Source organism: Pyrgilauda ruficollis, unplaced genomic scaffold (genome assembly GCF_017590135.1).
Source record: "Pyrgilauda ruficollis isolate IOZ18807 unplaced genomic scaffold, ASM1759013v1 scaffold66, whole genome shotgun sequence".
Classification (NCBI taxonomy): Eukaryota; Metazoa; Chordata; class Aves; order Passeriformes; family Passeridae; genus Pyrgilauda; species Pyrgilauda ruficollis.
In genome coordinates this window covers 3,142,686-3,161,375 of record NW_024528377.1, presented here as the reverse complement: position 1 = coordinate 3,161,375, position 18,690 = coordinate 3,142,686, and the positions used below count along the sequence as shown (strand labels likewise).

The following is an 18,690-nucleotide window of genomic DNA, read 5'->3' as shown; positions in this document are numbered from 1 at the left end:
TCACTTCTATATGGTCAAAATCAGTGATATGTCTTATCATACTGATTCAGGCCTGTTACTCCTAATTTTCAGAGAGTAAAGTGGGTAGGAAAACATCATTGACAGATTTCCAGCCATTGTATTGGTGGTATTAAGCTTACTTTCAATGTTTTGAGATATTCAGTACAGATTTGGTTTGTTTTTATCACATACATAATCTCTGATGTTTGTTCCTGCAAGATTAGAAGATCTATATCAGAGAGAAATTCAGATGCTTCCAACATCTCTTAACATCCTCCATTGAGTCAGGCATCCCTATAATAGTTTGCAGAATGCTTTAAATTCTTTCCTTCGTTTTCATCTAAACATTGCCTGAACAGTCCTTCTAATTGTGCTCTCTATGAATAACTATCCACAGCAGATTTTACTGTGGCTGAAGAAATATGAGTACAAAATCATTCTAAACTTCTGTATTTGCAAGCTGTTTACCAGGTTCTGTGTGCATTAATTCAGGAAACCCACTCAGGCCTGTTCTACCTATTGGAGAAATGGGCTTCAGGTATTTTGCAAATATAAAAAACTCATGGAATTAAATAAACTTGGCTCCAGTAAAAGGTTTGGGGTTTTTTAAGTCAAATACACCCTCAGAGTTTTTTTTTCCCCATCAGAAAATCTCCTGCCTTAAAAGTGATACCATCCTTCTGCAGCTGTTCTAAAGGGGAAACACAAAGTTAAATTTCCTTGTTCAGTACCCTTGGCTCTTATGAAGTTGGTAGATACTGTGTTTTCCCTGATAAGTAAGTCATGTCAAATTGAATAATGTCTAATCTCAATCTTCCAACCAGTGAGGAAATCTGCCCATGCAGTGAAAACTCCAAGTTATGCTTTAATGAGTTTTGCTGCTGTAGAGGAAATGGGCAGTGCAGTTTCTGCAGGGCACCTGCCCCAGGCTTTGCAGGAATTGTGTGGCTCAGCCAGAGGCAAGAGCCCTTCCTGGTCAATCACACACCACAACAGCTGCAGAATCAGACTGTGGCATTCACTTTCTCTGAACAGAGAGAGAGAGAATTCTCTCCCAGATTTTTTCCTGGAGAAGCACAGAGAGAAGAAGAGAAAACAATTCTTAGCTCTACTCGCTGCTCCTGTTGTTTTTGCACATGTGGAGTGTGTTAGGAAGGTTGTTTACCTGAAGGGATTTGGTAATTGGATTCTGGTGATGGTTGTTTGTATTAATTAACCAATCACTCAAAGCTGTGTCCTGGCTGCCAGGAGACAGTCACGAGTTTTCTTTAGTATGTAATTTAGTATAGTATAGTATCTCTTTAATATAGTATGGTATAATGCAATATATCATAGTTTTAATAAAGCATTTGTTCAGAATTCTGAACCAATGGAGTCAGATGCCAATAATTCGCTGTGTTGGGGTCGCCCTGAATTCAATATCAGACCCTTAAGGCTCCTTTGTTGTTTGAGTTTCTGTGGGGTCGGACTGAGGATGAAATTTGGTTTTCCATGAACAGCTCTCTGTTGCCACAGAGGTTTCCATTAGGCTTGGGATAGAGAAGTGATGATGTTGCTGGAATACTTCTCCTTCCTTTGAGAAACTCCACGTGAGGCTTTTACTTCCTCTTGCCTGCAGAGGCAGAGGGAATTATTCAAGCCTGGGCTTCTTTCATTGACAATCCTCACAAGAATTTTCCACACTTTATCAAATCACTGGCTAACATACTTGCAAGCTGATTTATATTCACAGACTAGGAGCTCTGACAGCTAAAGCAATTTATTTTATTCAACATATGAAAAATGTGTAATTGCCTAATAAATACAATACTGTTTTTTTCTGCAATCATGTAGTCCTTCACATCCTGCTCAGGCATACAGAACAACTTAATTAAAAGAAGGAGATGCAAAGATTGCTCAGAGATTGCTGGAAAGTCAGCTGAGCTTCCCTTAGGAATTGGTGGATATGCCCATGGCTCCCTGACTGGATCCCTGGAATGAGCCAATCCTCCTCTCTGGTTTTAGGGCTGAATTTCCCACCTGGCTGCCTTGATGGATTGTGAATCTGCTCTTGACATTAGACAACAGAGGCACACAAAACAACTCTCAGAGAAATAAGGACCATAAGATAAGGACACACTGCCTCCAGTTACAAAAAGTTTTGTGGAGATATTAAGCAGGAATGCTTTCCTCAGTTTATATTTTTATGACTTAATTTATGCATGTATACATATATGCATACACACACACACATTCATATACATACTAAATCAAGCAACAAGAGCCTTCACTTTCACATCCAAACCTATTAATTCCCTTCCCATAAAAAAAAAAAAAAGAAAAAAGAGCCTTTTATGGTTTTAATAACATCTGTTGCTAGTTTAATAATTTCATTCAAGCTTGGCTATTTAATTAACATGAGTGTTTGATCTTCTGGCTTTTTTGCCATTAATATAGCCCAGGCAAGAGAAGCTGAGGGATGGCTTCATTTGTACTGCATACAGCTGGCTGCTATTAAAGCTAAACCAAGCAAGTGAAGCTTGCTTAATATCCAGTTAATTAGCAGCACAGTGAGATATTGACAAGATTTGCTGGGCCTGTTAGTTCAGTTTGCAGGCTTATTAGCAAAAGGCTTGTGGTGGTGCAGTGTCAACCCATTTAATCCCAGCCTGGCTGGCAGGCTGTGTCCTGTGAGGTCATGGAAAGCAGCTCCCTGTGCACCAACTTTTCTTTCCAGCTTCTCAGCTGTCAGCAAAGCTGGCCATGGGTGTAAAGGCATGGGTTTTTTTCTCCTGACCTACTGGAATGGGGCTGGTGTCATGCTTTTAAGTGTCTGTGCTTGGACTTTCCTTGAAAGAGAAGAGGTTTTTGCAGAGATTGCTAACAGCAGAACAATAAACCTCAGCTCTGTCATTACCCCTCATTTATCAAAATAGGGATGGAAATGACCACACTGGTGCCAGTCAGGCTCTCAGAGCCTTTTACTTCTATAAAAGCTAATCCTACAGATTTTCTTTGTTCAGATTCCTCTCTTCAGCTGATGGTGACAGAGATGATTTACAGTCCATAGCAGTGCCTGCAATTCTTGCAGGTGATTTTCTAGACTAGTAAGATATATTTAGGGCTTTTTTGTTGGTTTTTTCAACAGCACTGAGCATTAAGTTACAGTATATACCTGAGTTGGCTTGTCCTTGTCTTGTAACATAAGGAAATATTTATTAAAGGCACTGCATGAAGACAGTTGGTAATTCATTATCTACAAATAAGTTTACTCCTTGATGCAAATACATGGAAGTGCTAATGAACTTATAGATCAAGTTTCTATCATTGTGTTATTTTAGGACATATGTCTGTAAGAAAAAGGAAAAAAAAATCCTCCCCAAACACATCTATGCAACTTGGCTGACACGCAAATACCTCATTGCCTACTATAAATAGCAGATGACAGAATGCATGTCTTCAGTCATCATTCAAGAAATAAAATACATTCAAGGAATAAAATACAAAATTAACAAGCCTAGTAGTTTTATCCTAAAGAGGGACTGCAATGACATAAAAAATAAGCACTGTAAGATTATAGATAATATTTGCCAAAAAGCAGAGATGGGGAAAAAAACCACAAGCTTTGCTTCAAACACTCACCAGTTATAGGGGAGCTTTCCATCTCTCTCCAAAGATGCGAAATTCACAAAGGTCCCAGCCCCACACTCCCTGTTCCAGGAAGACCATTAGGTAAAAAGTTACTATTTTTGGATTCACAACACTTGCAAAGAGCTTGATTTTACAGAGAACTCCTGGAGCTGCGGGGAAGTGCTGAACACTCACATCTGTGACTAGGTCTGAGATAATCTGTAATGAACATAACTAAAACCCCTTAATGTGGTTGTCTAAAACCAATAAATGTTCAACACCACCTGAGATCAAATTGCCTAAAAATGCTTCAAAAGAAGGAAATTCTCAAATAGACCTTATCTTCTGTCCAGATTTGTGCTTTCCATAGCATGGCACTGGCCTCAGTGCACAGCTTAAATATTTACCTTTCTACACTAAATATTCATTGTTCCCACTCTAAGGAGAAGTTGTTTAATTGTATCCTTTTTACAGGATAATTATAGGTAATTTTGAGTCATGAAAAAAAATCCTGGATAACATTCTAGTAGTGTCCTTATCACAAGTCCATTATTTTCAGCTATGAATTATAAACTAACTTGACTGTTTTCTTGATTTAAGCAAATGCTTGCAGCATCTTTCTGGATTTATTTTTTTAAATTTCCTTCTAGGGTGTCTTTCTTCTGTGGCTAGAAGCAGTGATGAAGAGAAAAAGCTTTGGGCTGGCTGCACAGTAATTAAATAGAAAAGAGAATTAATTTAGCTGGGATTTTCAGAGCCAGTTACGTGCAAAAGGAACAAACTATATAATATTTTCTTAAAAAGATAACTTGAAACATATGTGTGATGTGGTCATCTATTGCATGGAGTACATAGACAAGACACAACACACAAAATCCAGCACCTGCTAGGTTGTTAAGTACAAGATTTTTTTACATACGTTTTTTCTACATGAAATCATTTCCTTTCTTGAAACAGTACAGTAAATTAATATAAAATATATAGTTTATAAGAGGACAAAACTCTGTGGCACATTCATAATTAGTAGGTAAACCAGTTATATATATATATACACACACACAGAATATACAGGGTTTGGGGAAACTTCCACAGCTCACACAGGCCACAAACAACGACCCCCATTAAAGTGAACTGTTGCAGGTAAGATTGCCTAAAAAAGGAAATTGAATTTCAATATTCAGGTACAAATGATTGGTGCAGAGAGGAAAATGGTGAGAGACTTTCTAGAAAATGTTATCTTTAGGTATAGAAAAAATCTCCTGTTCCAAACCATATCAAAGACTTGCAAAGAACCTTGATGTCCTGTTCGTGCCCATTTGCCTCAGATCCTAATTGTCATTAATGTCCCTGGCACAACCCTTTTGTAATATGGGATTGCACTTGTGGACTCGATCCTGCAAAGCTCAAAATAAGACAAAGCTTGAGGCTTGTCAGTCAGGCCAAGAGTGAAAATAGACACAAGGAGAAGATGTGCTCAACAGCAGCAAAACAACTCTTTTGGAGACACCCTGTTCACAAACACCTCAAGTAGCATCCACACAAAGCATTCTCAGCTGAAACTATTGTCACCATGTTTGTCAGTGTCTGGTTGGGGTTTTTTCAGGTTTTTTTTTTTGTTGTTTTCTTTTGGTTTTTTGTTTTGGTTTGGTTTTGTTTGGTGGATTTTTGATTGAGTTTTTTTTTGTTCTTGTTGTTTCTTTGGGGTTTTTTGCTTTGTTGTTTTTTTTTTTTTCCTCTTTGTAATTAGCAGAAATCTGGACTTACCTGGCCATTTGTAGGTGTTTTCTCCTGAGGACAACAAGAGTGACCAGCAGCAGCCCAATGAGGAGGATGCTGAGGATGGCCAACACGGAGATTACCACGACATTGGGGTTCATCTCTGTGACTGTACATACAGAAAATGGCTCTCAGTTATTCAGTTCAGAAGCATTGACATTTTTCCATGGTTTTGTTTTTCCCTGAGTTTTGATAACGTTATTTTTTTAAACTTATCTCAAAGAGCCTGGAGTGTTAGAGAAAGAAAAATCTACCACAGGAGATAAGGGGAGAGTTTGAGAAGCTATTGCTCTTAGAAAATTTCTTTGGGGAAATGCTTTCACTCTGGCATTTTTGTTAAACTTTAACATGTTCTGATTTATTATTTTTTTCCTCTTTAGCTGACATTTATAGCACAAGGGAAAACGGTGAAGGTAATACAAAATACAGATATTCATCATCATCTACGTCTCCAAAGCACATTTCCACTCTGAAGTTGTTCTTCAACAATAATCAATGTTTTTTCTGACCCAGAGGCAAAATAATAAACTGGGGATTTATAACATACTGGGTGGAAATTGCTTAATTACTCTGGAAAATGACATGCCCAGGGATCCTCCCTCAGGAGCCTTTTGGCTGTGACTGCTGCGGATCCTGCAGAGCCTTTCTTCTCTCTTACTTCTTTGCTGAATGCAGGAAGCCTTAAGAGCTTAAGAATGTGATTTTCCTCTTGTTTGGGCTTGGCTGAGAAAATATTTTTCTCCACAAATATCATCAAGCAGTTGCTGTTAGCATTGCCTGAACCTGATGTTTAGTATTGACACCACAAACTCCCTGATTTCTAAAACCCAGTCCAGAACTGAGTCCTAGTTTATATTTTCCAAGTGGAGCCTTTTCTAAGGGCTTCCCAAAGCTGCTCCCCCATCCCATCCACACCTGGCAGTCTTTTCATGGCACAAACAACCCCTGGGGCCAGCATTACAAAGAGCAGCTTTAGAAAGCAAGGGGGGATGTGGCATTCACATTCTCTGAAAAAATCCCTTCGCCCAGGATTTTTCTCCTGGGAAGCTGAGAAGCCTCAGAGAAAAAGGAAAACAACTTTATCTCATTTGCTTCTCCTCTGTTTTGCTCCTTTGGAATGTGTTTGGGGATTGTTTACCCACAGGTGATTGTTTCATTGGATTCTGGTGTTAGTTGTTTTCACTCGTTGGCCAGTGAGTGCCAAGCTGTGTTGGATCTCTGGCCAGAGTCACGAGTTTTCATTTTTATCTTTTTAGCATTCTGTAGGTATCCTTTCTGTATTCTTTAGTACAGTTTAGTATAGCATTCTTTAATATAGTATCTTAAAATAATAAATTATCCTTCTGAGAACATGGAGTCAGATTCATCATTCCTTCCTTCATTGGGGCACCCCTCAAATACAATAGGGGAACAGATGTATCTGGGTGAGGAAGAGGAAGAGAGCAGGGAAGTGCTGCTTACCCATGGTGGAAACTGCGATGAAGGTGGGGATGCTGGGGCTGTTGTGGCTGAAGGTGGTCACGCTGCAGTTGTAGGAAGTGGCAGGGGTCAGGCTGGAAATGGTCACAACGTGCGAGGAGACAGTGACAGGTTCCTGCAGACACACAGGGGAAAAACACACAGGAGGAGTTTGTGTCTCCCGTGAATGCCAGAGCACAAATCAGTGTTCCATGCATCTGACAGGTAAAGTCAGGTCTGGTGGAAGAAATCAGCAATTTGAAACACAGGAAGGGCAACCAGGGCCTGCCCTTGACAGCAGGCAGATTGTCTGGCAGAAAAGGGGAGAGGAGCAGGGTGAATGCAGCTGCAAGGACACCCCAGAGTACTCCAGGGACCCCAGAGCCTTTGGGGGAAGGAAGGACACGAGTTCCAGAGTGGGTTGGTCAGGCACGTGCTTGGTAGGGAAAAACACTGAGACCCCCAGGACATCCCAGAGGTGGACACAGCTCGTGAGCTCTGGTTTCTGAGCCACACAGGTAGGAGGAAAACCAAGTTATTTTCATTCAAAGAACAGTCAAGGCACTCACAACCTCTGCCATGAATGAAATCACAATTCTGGTTTGAATGCATGAAATCTCTGGCTCTGAGTCAGCCCTTTTGAGTGGCCAAGGTAAAAAACAAAGCTAGGGCAAAATCTTTTGCAATAATTATGATCAAACACCCTACACCTCAGTTTTTCTAGCTGGCAGAAACTCTACATAACATATTTATACAACGTGTTCATTACTATGACCCTTGTGAAGACTTTTGTGGATTTTAAATGCTGATAGAGCAAGAGAAAACAAACACAGCAAGAACACCGCATGCATTGACTTAAAGAAAGAGTTCCTTAAGGCTCTCTGTTTCCTGGACTGTCCAGCAGAACCAGGAGTGGGTTACAGGTGTAAAAACACTGAGACAGCGTTAAAAACACTGGGACACTGAGCCAGTGGTTCAGAAGGGAGAGAAGGAGAAGTTTCATGAATGAAGCCACTCCAGATGGGGAATGCAAGGTGCTGTAACAAGTCCCAGGCACTGGATATTTTCAAGAGCCTGTGGTCAGCCATGGCCTAACCCAAAGCTCCTGTTGCAAATTCTGAAGTACATTGTGCAGATGTACACATGAGGGTGTAAAGGAGGAGGCTTTTATTGCCTGAGCTGAAAGGAGGAGCCACACTTTGGCAATTGGACTTGGTTGGATGTTTCCATTTTCCCCTCGGGGAAATTTAAATTAGTCAGCTCAAATCCAAGATGTTCAAAATCAGAAAGCTGTCGCTTTTGACTTCACTGATTTAAAGATGCAGGAAAGGGACAAAAATGTTCATGTAATTAGCATGGAAAATCACAAAGAATTTTCACCGGCCAACTTGGAAAACATCCCCTTTTACAGCTCAGAAAGGAGCCCTTCCCAGTATTTCATGGAGACAGAAAAGAGAGTGGTGAATCTAATGAGGAGTGAGCTGACAATCCCTCCATTTTCCAGTGCCAGATGTTCCTGTCAGCAATGAGACACCCACTGAAGCATCTGCCAGATGAAGCAGTCTTTTCCTGATGTTCTTAAAACAGATCTGCTCTGAACTGAAGTTGCAAATCCTCTGGTGCTTTCCTTGCCTGATCCCATCACTGTTTTGAGTCTCGTAAGTGTTGATAATGACTTCACAACCTTTGCTATTCAGGGTGAAAAAGGAGGAATCTAGAGGTGGAATCTAAATGATCCAAAAGATTAAAGTGCATGCTAACATTTTTTCTTCCTTTAGTCATTGTCTGTCTCAATTTTAAAAGAATATTAAATAATTCAGACTGATCTTCCATAGGATTAAAGAGTGTTCAGGTCTTTTCCATGTGTTAATCAGCGGTTTAAGTAGGTAATTTTTCACTTCTTTCTCAATGATTCCCCCTTATGTGTCACAGTGCACATGAGAGAATAATGTTTTGTGCCGTGTAATCAGAGTGATTCATTACACCATCAGCTAAAGCACAAAGTAAAACTCACATGTTCAACAGTACTGAATGCCAAGGAATTAAAATTACTACTGCTCTCTGTTTTTCACTGAGCAGCATCACCTGTTTAAATACTGTATATTTAAATTGTCCACTGAGCACAGATGACCTGACTGGACAGAGAGAAAAGGAGATTCATATGTGAGGCTCAGGAGGTGGGTCTTGAAGACAATACCCTGAGGTAAAAATCATATAAAATGCATGAGGAGCAGCCACATTTGCATAAAGGCAGTCTTGGAATAGCAAGGAAGCTCCTACTGAACTTCAGTTGACAGATCTCAAATCTGGAATAAAGTGTTCCAGAAATAATTAGATACTGTATCAGAAATCTCATGGCATCTAAAGATGCCTATTTAGATGCCTATTTTCTCCATTCCTTATGAAGCTACCTGACCAATTTTCCCTTCTTGCCCATTGGCATTGCCTTAGTTTTGTGGGCTGTTAGGTTTTGCACAGTGTACCAGAGCCATTCCCACGTCCAGCCCATTCCACTGGCACTGCTGGATGTGCACAGTTTCTCTCCAACCAGCCACGTAACCTCATCAATAAGACAGAGGCCAACCTTAATAATGCAAAACAATGAAAATATTTTAGTATTTGAAGCTTGGCTTTAGTAGTTTAGCTTTTAAAAGTTTAATTCTGGGATGAAGAGTGGACACCAAAGGAGAGACACATACCTGGGCTTTTGTTTCCTGGCCAGACCCAGCCTGCTGGCAGTAGACTTCAAAGAAATCAGCTACTCCTTCTTCCACCCACAGCAGAGTCACAGAGGTCTGAGTCTTGTTGACAGCAAACAGTGATTTTGGAGGGGCTGGCTCTGGTGTAAGAGAAAAATCTCTTTTCATTAAGCTTATCTTTAAGTTTCCAGACAAGAGAGAAAAATGAAAAAATTGAAAGCAATGCCTGATGCCCTGCTATCTTTCATTTCCTTCAGATAAAGTCTACCAATGTAAATCCTCTCATGATGACAAACTACCACTGTAAAATGGGAAGATGATGAAGTGTGTTGGTTTTTCTTCTCTATTTAAACCGTTCTCTATTTGGACAGATGGATAATTACTTCACTTCCCTTTTCAGCAGAGCCCTTGTTTGAGGATGATCAGTGGATTCTATTAATAGAACAATGTTAGCAGGAACTCTTTCAGAGAAGACCACTGTCCACCTGTTAGCAACACATTTGGCCTCAGAGGGCTTTTCTTCACAAGGCTGCCCAGGAGAGTATAAAGAAGCAGCTTCCCACAAGCAAAGGCTGCCTAGGTTCCTTTAATTGCAGCAGAGAAAATATTTAAAATATTTAGCCAACTACCAGTTGAAAAAAACCCCAAACTAATAGGGTTTTTTTGGTTTTTTTTTTTGTTTGGTTGGTTTTTTTTTTTTTTTTTTGGGTTTTGGGGGTTTTTTTTTTTTTTTTTTGTTGTTGTTGTTGTTTGTTTGTTTTGGTTTGCTTTTCTTTGGTTTTGATTTGGGTTGGTTTTTTTGGGTTTTTTTGGGGTTTTTTTGGTTTTTTTTGTTTGTTTGTTTGTTTTTGGTTTTGGTTTTTTTTCTCCTCTGGCTAGCATATAAGGGCTACTGGATCTGTGTTGACTTCCATGGCTTCTAGGAATGCAGAGGTCCAGATCTCCAGAGGTCCTCAATGAATTACTTTGATTTTCATTGCTTTTGTGCTGGATGAAGTGACAACAGGCAAACAAATACATGAGTCTGTCGAGCAGGGGACAGCCCTATGGCAAGAGTGACAGATGGAGGGTCTCCTGGGAGCGATGGCATCAGAAATGTTGTGAAACGTGGATGAAGATCTGCACTATCCTGTCCTCATGTCCAGTGGCCTTGCCTGCTGCCTGCAGGGCCATCTCCCTGCCCTGTGGAGGTCACCCCTCACTGTAACCACCCCCAAACCAACCTGGGAATGGAAAGCACAGAACAGTAGGGAAAATCTTGAGGACAAGGAGAGGAGCAAACAGCCTGAACATGGTGTTGATATGAGAGATACTTTTTCTCCTCAGTATTATTTAAACACCAATGCTTAATCCTGATATTCATCCTGATGATTTCACATGATGGGTACTGGAAATCCCTGGCTTTCCACACCTCAGGCCTCCTGGGCTCTTCTGCTTTGCCTTCAGAGACTGTAAAACTTGGGCTGTACATTTCTGGGTTCTTCTGAACAGCTCTCAGATCTCCTCTTCTGTGGATGTGTAATTAAAGCTGTAATTCTCAACCAATGGCCTGATTTCAGGATTCTGACACACTGCACACCGTGGGTGATGCACAAGAACATTCTGGGTTGATTCTTTTTCCTTTCACAAAGAAATTGTTATCCTCATTCTGTGAGATGCTGTCACAGGAACCTTGGCACAAGGGACTTGGTCAAGTAGTTACAGACATTTTGGAGAGGTATCTGATCCTGAAACAATCAGATCTGTGTTCTGGGGTTGGAGTCTGCCCACGCCATGCCGGCATTATGGAAGGAGCTGGGCAGGGCTTGAGGCACATTCACGTGTGCCACGGGGCTTGCAGTGCACATCTTGTCCCAGAGCTGCACAGGAAAGTGTCCCTCTCCCATAATTACACACACATATCTGCTCTTGGACTCAGAAACACGTTCCATCCCTCGCTCCAGGTAAAAAAATGGACCCAATTAAAATAAAGAGTTTTGCATTTGGGCAGCGTCCCAAGCAAATCCTCCTTTTGCTTCCAGCAAATGGCTTGATTTTTCTGCAGGTGGAACGTTGCCAGGATGAAGCAAACATCGTGGAGGGAAGAACATTTGGCAGGAATTCTTAAGTGACTGCCAAGTGCTGAGTCGTCTATCACTTCGAGTCAGTTTCCACCACTGCTAATTACAACTCCCATTGCTCCCCTCCGAAGCAGAGAGAGGGGAAAACCTCTGGCAAAATATCCTCACTTTTGTCTATTCAAAGTTCAAACATCATAAAGGGGAAAAAAATAAAATCTAACTCAATCCAGCAAAAAAAAAAAAAAACAAACCCACACCCAAAATTCTAGAAGGGATTCATTGAAATGGAATTCATTACACGTTCTCTTTGTTGACACTGAGGGGCAAAATACCCTAAAATATTTGAGCAGTGGTAGCAGGGGGTAATACTCACCCCCACATATTTACCCACTCAGTGGATGAACAAATACACACAGGTAACTGCACAGGCACAAGGCATGGAGAAAATGTGGATATGGTTTTCACAGGGAAAAGAAAACTCAAGGAATTTGTCTGCTTCTTTCAAATATTGCCTTTGGTAAGAAGACCTGCAAGAACTTCAGATTGTTGTGTCTGTGCTGTTTGCCTCAGCACTGTGAGTAAGAATTCTGAGAAACATAAATGCAAGATGGTTGTTTTTTAGACCTCTAATCCCACTAGAAATTATAGAGTCCTTTAAATTAACTTCTCTCACAGTGACTCACCACAGGATTATTATTCATGTAGAGAGGATAATCCACTTTGAAATTACAAACTCTTCCTTCCCCACCTTCTCTGCAGAGCTAACATCTGTAAAAGCAGTTTGGCACACTTGGAAATTTCAGTGTTTTAGGTACCTAGGGCTCAACAACTCCACATACATTCAAAAGAGAACTAAAATTTCTTAAGGTACAATGGTGCAGTGTCCAGTCTTCCTCCAAAGTAAAGAAAGATATTAGGCAGAAAGTCATATTTGAAACTCTTACATTAAGGATCAAACGCTCAAGTTTTCTTTTGTTTCTATGAGTATATTACATAAATTTACCTTAAAATGAAGCTGGGTTCTACATTCCCAAATCTGACTATTTTTATAAAGAGTTCTATCATTAATTTGTATTGAAGGGTAAGATTTTGGTGTTGAAAGACTTTGCAAATGTCCAGAGAAGGGGAGAGAGAAAAGCAGACCAAGTGGCAGAGAGGTGTAGAAATAGGCTTGTCAGAAAGGTAGAAAGGAAGGTTCTGCTTTTTATTGAAAAGTTCATCTGTGAAGCCTGAGTTGCCATCCTCAAACTCTACATGTGTTCAAGACCTTAGGCAAGCAACTATGAAGTTGACTTGTTCTCTCAGCAAGGCACCAAGTGATTTCCACGCTCCTACTTCCACTTACAGTCACATTTTGCCACTCTTGCTCCTCTTGAGCAGAACTATTTTAGGAGAGTGGCTTCACACACAGGCACGAGACAATCATCACAGCAAGGTGAGGTGAAAATTACAGCTTTGCAAGAGAAATGGGCTCAGAGGCACATAACTGAAATAAGGAAGGTGCTGACAGAGTCACTTTACAGTCAAATGAGTGGGGTGAATTAATAACATACAAACAAGCATTTCTTACCCAATTTCACAAGCTGGGGCACGGAAGTATTGCTGCCCCTTTCAGTACAAGCAGTCACTGAGAGGTTGTAAATGTCCCCTGGAGGCAAGCTCAGCACTGCAGTCATCACATTGCGTGTTACCTGGACAATCAAGAGACACCAGCTTAAACACCACACAAACCATACCACTGCCTCCTAAAATTGACCTGGTCGCTCAAAACACCACAGAGAAATTCCTGTGCATCACAGCAGATGTCTTCTGTGTGCTGCAGACTTGTGACATCGACCAGTTCACACCGATACCAACCACAAAACCAGATTAGCACAATGCAAAAAAAAGACATTTATATGTGACCAGTGGAAATGTAAGGAAAAAAGAAATTCTCCCTCACACCACTGAGAGCATCTAGGTTTCTCAAGTGGTGCAAAATGTTGAACAAGCCATGGACTTGAGTCTATTGCAATTTTAGAGGAATTTAAATCTGGTCAGAAACCTCAAAGAGCACACAAACGATGTGTAGGCAAGCCTTTATACATCCTACAGACCTGAAAATCAAATCCATCTGGGCAAGGCTAACACCTCTGGGAGACCTGTTACCTTGACAAGAGATCTCAGGGTCTGACTTCAATCATCTGCAAGTCTGAAACCAGATCCTAAACTGAGCTGAGTCTCAAAAGACTGAGAATAACTTCTTTTTATTTTAGGGTAATCTTCTACTTTCTCCAGAGTCATAGAAGGATGCAGAACTTGGAACACTGTTTTCACATCACTTCTGGACTATCTATAAAGGGCCCATCCAGGAATCTCATGCTGATTTTCAAAGGCACTTAATTGTCAGGCTGAAGCTTTCAGATGAAAGAGAAACTGACATTTCTGAATAAAGACATAATTTTCATCACTTCTCTAAAAACGGACCAACTTCTGGGAAACACACAGGGAGCAGGAAGAAAAAATCAGCATTGGCTGACAGTGTTACCTATTTATTTCAATAACACCACAAGAAAAACAACCATATTAACAATCATAATAAAATCATATTATGATATTACATTATAGGATGAGTTTTAAAGGAAACAGTTCCTGGAAGTGACTAACAGAGCTCGGGGGAACAGGTGCCCTGATGCCTGCAGGCATGTACCCATATTTATCCATATGAACAGAACCATGAAAGTTAGTTATAAATAGGTAGGTTTTTGCAGGATTTTCCTAAAGAATACCCTCTGGGTTCCCTTGTCTTACAAGGACTATAAAGACAAACATTTATAAAGACATCCCTAAAGCTTTAAAGTTTTATTTATAGATAGACTATATTGTAGGTACCCTCTACTTTTAATATCTTGTTTAATATAAAATTACATATTGAATTTTGGGTTGAATTTATTTAAATTTTCATATTAAATGTTTATTTTATATTTATTTAATCTACAATTTTCTCATTGAGTGAAGTTGGATGGTAGAGAAATCAGATTTTTCCTGAAAGAATAATAAGCTTACAGAAAACATGACTTTTTGAAGGAAGAGAAGAGAGGGATATAATTGTGATTTTTTTTTTAAATTGGATTGATAGAGTCTTTTAATTTCAGGACAAAAATTAAAATCTAGTTTTCTTCCTTGTTTCAAGTAAGGATCCAAATCCTAAAAGCTGCTGCTGCTCAGAAAGGTTATCAATTCTCCTCATCATATAATTAGATTCATGCTGCAACAACCTTCAGATGGGTGCACTCTTGCAGCCACAAGGAATCTAACGAAAGCTGGGATGTTCCACAAAAATCCATATGAAAATCAGTGATCAATTTGCACTTCTGCTGAAAATACACTTCAAATTTTCCAGAATTTCAAGAGAATGTACCTAGAGCACAGCTTAGCATCTAGCAAGTTTTCTAAGTGCACACATTCTGGGTGAAATCCTCATCCCATCAACGAGTGGAACTCGTATTCAAGCACAAAATAAAGAACACAGAATTTATGAAGATAAAGTCACAAAATGGAAAGCGACAGTACTTGAACAAACAAAAACAACTCAGCCAGTAGCTTACTCTGATTATCAATAAATTAAAATGGAAAACACCATATGTGTGTATAAGAATACTCTTTATATTTTACTGTCTGAAGCTGAGAAGTCTTTAATTTTTAAATTACATAAATGATCAACACCTTCACTGGATCACTACAGAAACACTTTGCCCTCTGGCTGTTTTGAGTGCTCAAGTCTTTCAGAGTGATCTAACACTGGGAAATAACTTTTACTGGCTTCTACTACACTTGCTGGAACTTAGTAATACAAAGTTATCAGAGCTGTCAAAGTTTTTCTTAGTTACCAACTCAGGAAAACAAACCAACCAACAAAAACCCACCCCAAAAAAAAAAAAAAAAAAAAAAAGAAAAAAAAACCCAAAAAACCCTAAAAGAATTGAACACCACCCACTTTCCACACTGATACTTACACTCTTCTTGATTTTTTTCTTTCCTTCTGCAACAACCATCCAGTGCAGCATCCTGGAATGAGAAAGGTCAGGGCCATCTCCTCCATAGGTCCAGGTGATGTACAGAAGGTGGTTGTAATACTCTACAGAGGTAATTTTGGGTGCCACAGGTGCTGAAGGAAGAAGACAAGGGTGTTACAGACAGGGTCTAACACAGCTGATTAGTAAATCCAGTGGCAAACTTGTGCCAAAGGATGATGTCATGAGAATATCACAAAGCTAGGAGGAAAGGATCATTACAACCATTTGAGCCCTAGCTGAAAGATATGAAAACCATTGTTTGACCCGGGAGATAATCAAAACAAAAATACACTTATTTTTACAGTCTTTCACTCAAAAATAAGAAATCACAGCAGATAAAAATAATTTTTTGAGTCGCATTTGTAAGTCAAATTCACATTAAAAGCCTCAGATGTTGCTTCACTGTGTCACAGAACTGAAAAGATATAATAAATTGTTATATTGATAGGTTTTCCATAGGAAAAAAAATATCTTTTCATTGAGCTTGCATCTTTCTAGGAGGAAAAGTCCAAACCCTGCAGTTTTCCAAACAACTTTTGCATGAGAAATTATGACCACTCTTGTTCCCTGGGTGGAAGGGAGGGAAAAAGGGCCCCATCACAACGCTGTTAGGAGAGATTTTTTCTTCTGGAGCTGCCAGCAAGTCCTTGGCTCTCTCTGCAGCCCACATAACAGAGTCACTCCTGCTGGAAAGGACCTTTAAGACTGAGACCAATCATTAATCCAGCACTGCCACGTCCACCACCAAACCGTGTCCCTCAGCTCCACATCCACGTGTCTTTCCAACACCCCCAGGGACTGCGACACAGCCACCTTCCCTAGCTGGCTCTCTCATCAGCTGTGACCTGCAGAAAGACAGCAGCCTCCAGAACAACCCTAAAAACCTCCAAAATGACACTAAAATTGGTCTTGAAGACGATGATTCCCTCTGGGGAATTCGTTCCATTAACTGCAGAGGTAGCACAGCTCACCTTGATTGCCTGATTCAAGGTGCAGGAGCCCAGAGAAGAGTTAAGTTAATACTGGGTGGAGACCCAAAAGTGAAAATCTCAATCAGTGAAGATCTCAACCCCTTCCCAAGGAGATATGAGTAGGATAATTTGGATACTACAGGGAAAGGAATGGATCTCTGTGCTTGGCTGATTTTGGAGGAGCACAGTGGGGAAAATGGTGTGAACTGCCTGGTCTTCCTCTGCTCAAGCCCTGCAGTGTCCAGTGTGTTTGTGCCAGGGCAGGTCCGAGGAGCAGAGCCCTGGGTGCCAGGGAATGCAGGATGGCATCGGAGCTTGGGTCTCCTGGAAAGGGCCACAAGATGTCACTGCTGCTTTCACGAAGTTTCCTTCCACTTTGCCATTGAGACTTGACTGAAGCAATCGCTGAGGAAGGCAGCAAATGCAATGCACAGACAATTTAGGGCCATTTAGAAATGTTTATTCTCCCAAATTAATCTTAAAAATGTCCTTTTCTGCTGCTGAGGAGATTTAGTATAAAATCCTTGAAGCAGTGTTCTTGTAATTTTTAAAGTTCCCAGCCCATCCCTGTGCATGGATCGTGTATTCCTTGCAGTTTAAGGCCATGAATGTCATACACAAATAATGATTTCCCCCTGCACTTTTTTATTGATGGTATGCTTCCATGACAGTGAATGTCCAGGATATGTCACATGAGACCAAGAGCCAGGGCTGGTGTGACCCACACCCCCAGCACAAGGTTCTGGGGAGCACAGAGAGGCTGTGGGAGTCACACCCTGCTGCTGACCTGGACCAGAGTGACAGCTGGAAGCATCCAGGGACCAACAGGCAGCACACGTGGTGGCAGCCAGCAGCACCCAGCCTGTCTTTCTCACTCCTTCTGCTTCTCCAAAGATAAAAGCATCCTCACTGCAAAAAGCAAATGCTGGTGGTCCAAAGAGCCCTGGCTTGTGGTTGTTTTAAATCCAGCTGTTTACAGCAGGTGGCATTAAAAACTCATTAGTCACCACAGCAACCCTGGCAGCGCCATGATCTCTCCCTGAGTAAAAAAACAGCGTGCAACTGCTGCTGCAGGAGCTGAGAGGACAAATGCTGCTTCTGAGAAGTCTCTTGGATTGCCCAAATCTCCTCTCTGTAGCTGTGGGAGAGAGCTCCATCCCATCATCCCAAGTCCTGCAGCTCAGTACAGCCCCAGCCTCCCCAGCAGCAGTGGCATCCTGCATCAGGGAATGTCTGCTCTGAGCTCCTGCAAGCTGCAGCCTCAAACTCCCAGCTGAGCCTTCTACTCTGATTTGAAACTCAAGCTTATGCTCCAGGTGTGGAGGTTGGCTCTCCATTACACACAGAAGAACTGACAGATAAAATAAAATAAAACCTGACACTGTCAAGCCTACAAAACCTCCACTCCAGTAGTTTTAAAATACAGGGTTTTTTTGGTGGGCTTGTTTGTTTTAATTCCTGGCAACCTGTGCAGGGGAGGTGGCACTGCTCAAAATGATGCAGAAAGGGACCAAGTACTCCACAAAACCACCTGCTCCCCCTCTGGGAGGAAAGAGGCTGAGGGTGAGAAAGAACTCTCAGTCCCCTGGTAGCTTAAAGTTGTGAAAAGGCAGCCCCTACTGGGGACAAACTTTTCAAACCTGCAGATCTGAGAAACTGGCAAGCCTCACAAGTCAGCCTGGCTGCAGTTCCTGGGCAAAGCTGAAGAGATTGCAAGTAATAAGGCAATCAGAGGACAGGAGTGCATTTAATGTCACATTCAGCGCTGACCATCTATTGGAAAGTGCTTGCAATTTGACCGAATCAGCTTTCTTTGTCAGGGCTCTTCACTTAAAATCACAGTGTGATTTTAATACCTCATTGCTATTCAACATTTCCATCAACACCCTGAAAGGAAAAGCAGGGTTGATGAACCATGCCAGGAGCATGGCAACTGGCAGAGGAGGGCAGGATTTGGACAGGGCTGAGTTTGAAATCTTGCCCCTGTGCTGGGCCTGCTCAAACAAAGTGAATTTCAAAGTGCCAGGTCTGTTGGAAAATAGCACGTAGACAACAAACTATG

The 18,690-nt window shown here is 41.0% G+C and overlaps 1 protein-coding gene across 1 annotated transcript in view; it reads right to left on the bottom strand.

Moving 5' to 3' along the window:
• The window catches only part of PTPRO (protein tyrosine phosphatase receptor type O), a 144,131-nt gene that overhangs the window by 17,718 nt on the left and 107,723 nt on the right, over positions 1 to 18,690 (bottom strand). Inside the window, exons 11-16 of the mRNA XM_041484460.1 lie at positions 15,598 to 15,749; positions 13,173 to 13,293; positions 9,543 to 9,682; positions 6,847 to 6,979; positions 5,374 to 5,494; positions 3,622 to 3,690 (exon numbers count right to left, since the gene is read on the bottom strand). Of these exons, the coding sequence (XP_041340394.1) occupies positions 3,622 to 3,690; positions 5,374 to 5,494; positions 6,847 to 6,979; positions 9,543 to 9,682; positions 13,173 to 13,293; positions 15,598 to 15,749 (736 nt within the window). The remainder of the gene's footprint in view (positions 1 to 3,621; positions 3,691 to 5,373; positions 5,495 to 6,846; positions 6,980 to 9,542; positions 9,683 to 13,172; positions 13,294 to 15,597; positions 15,750 to 18,690) is intronic.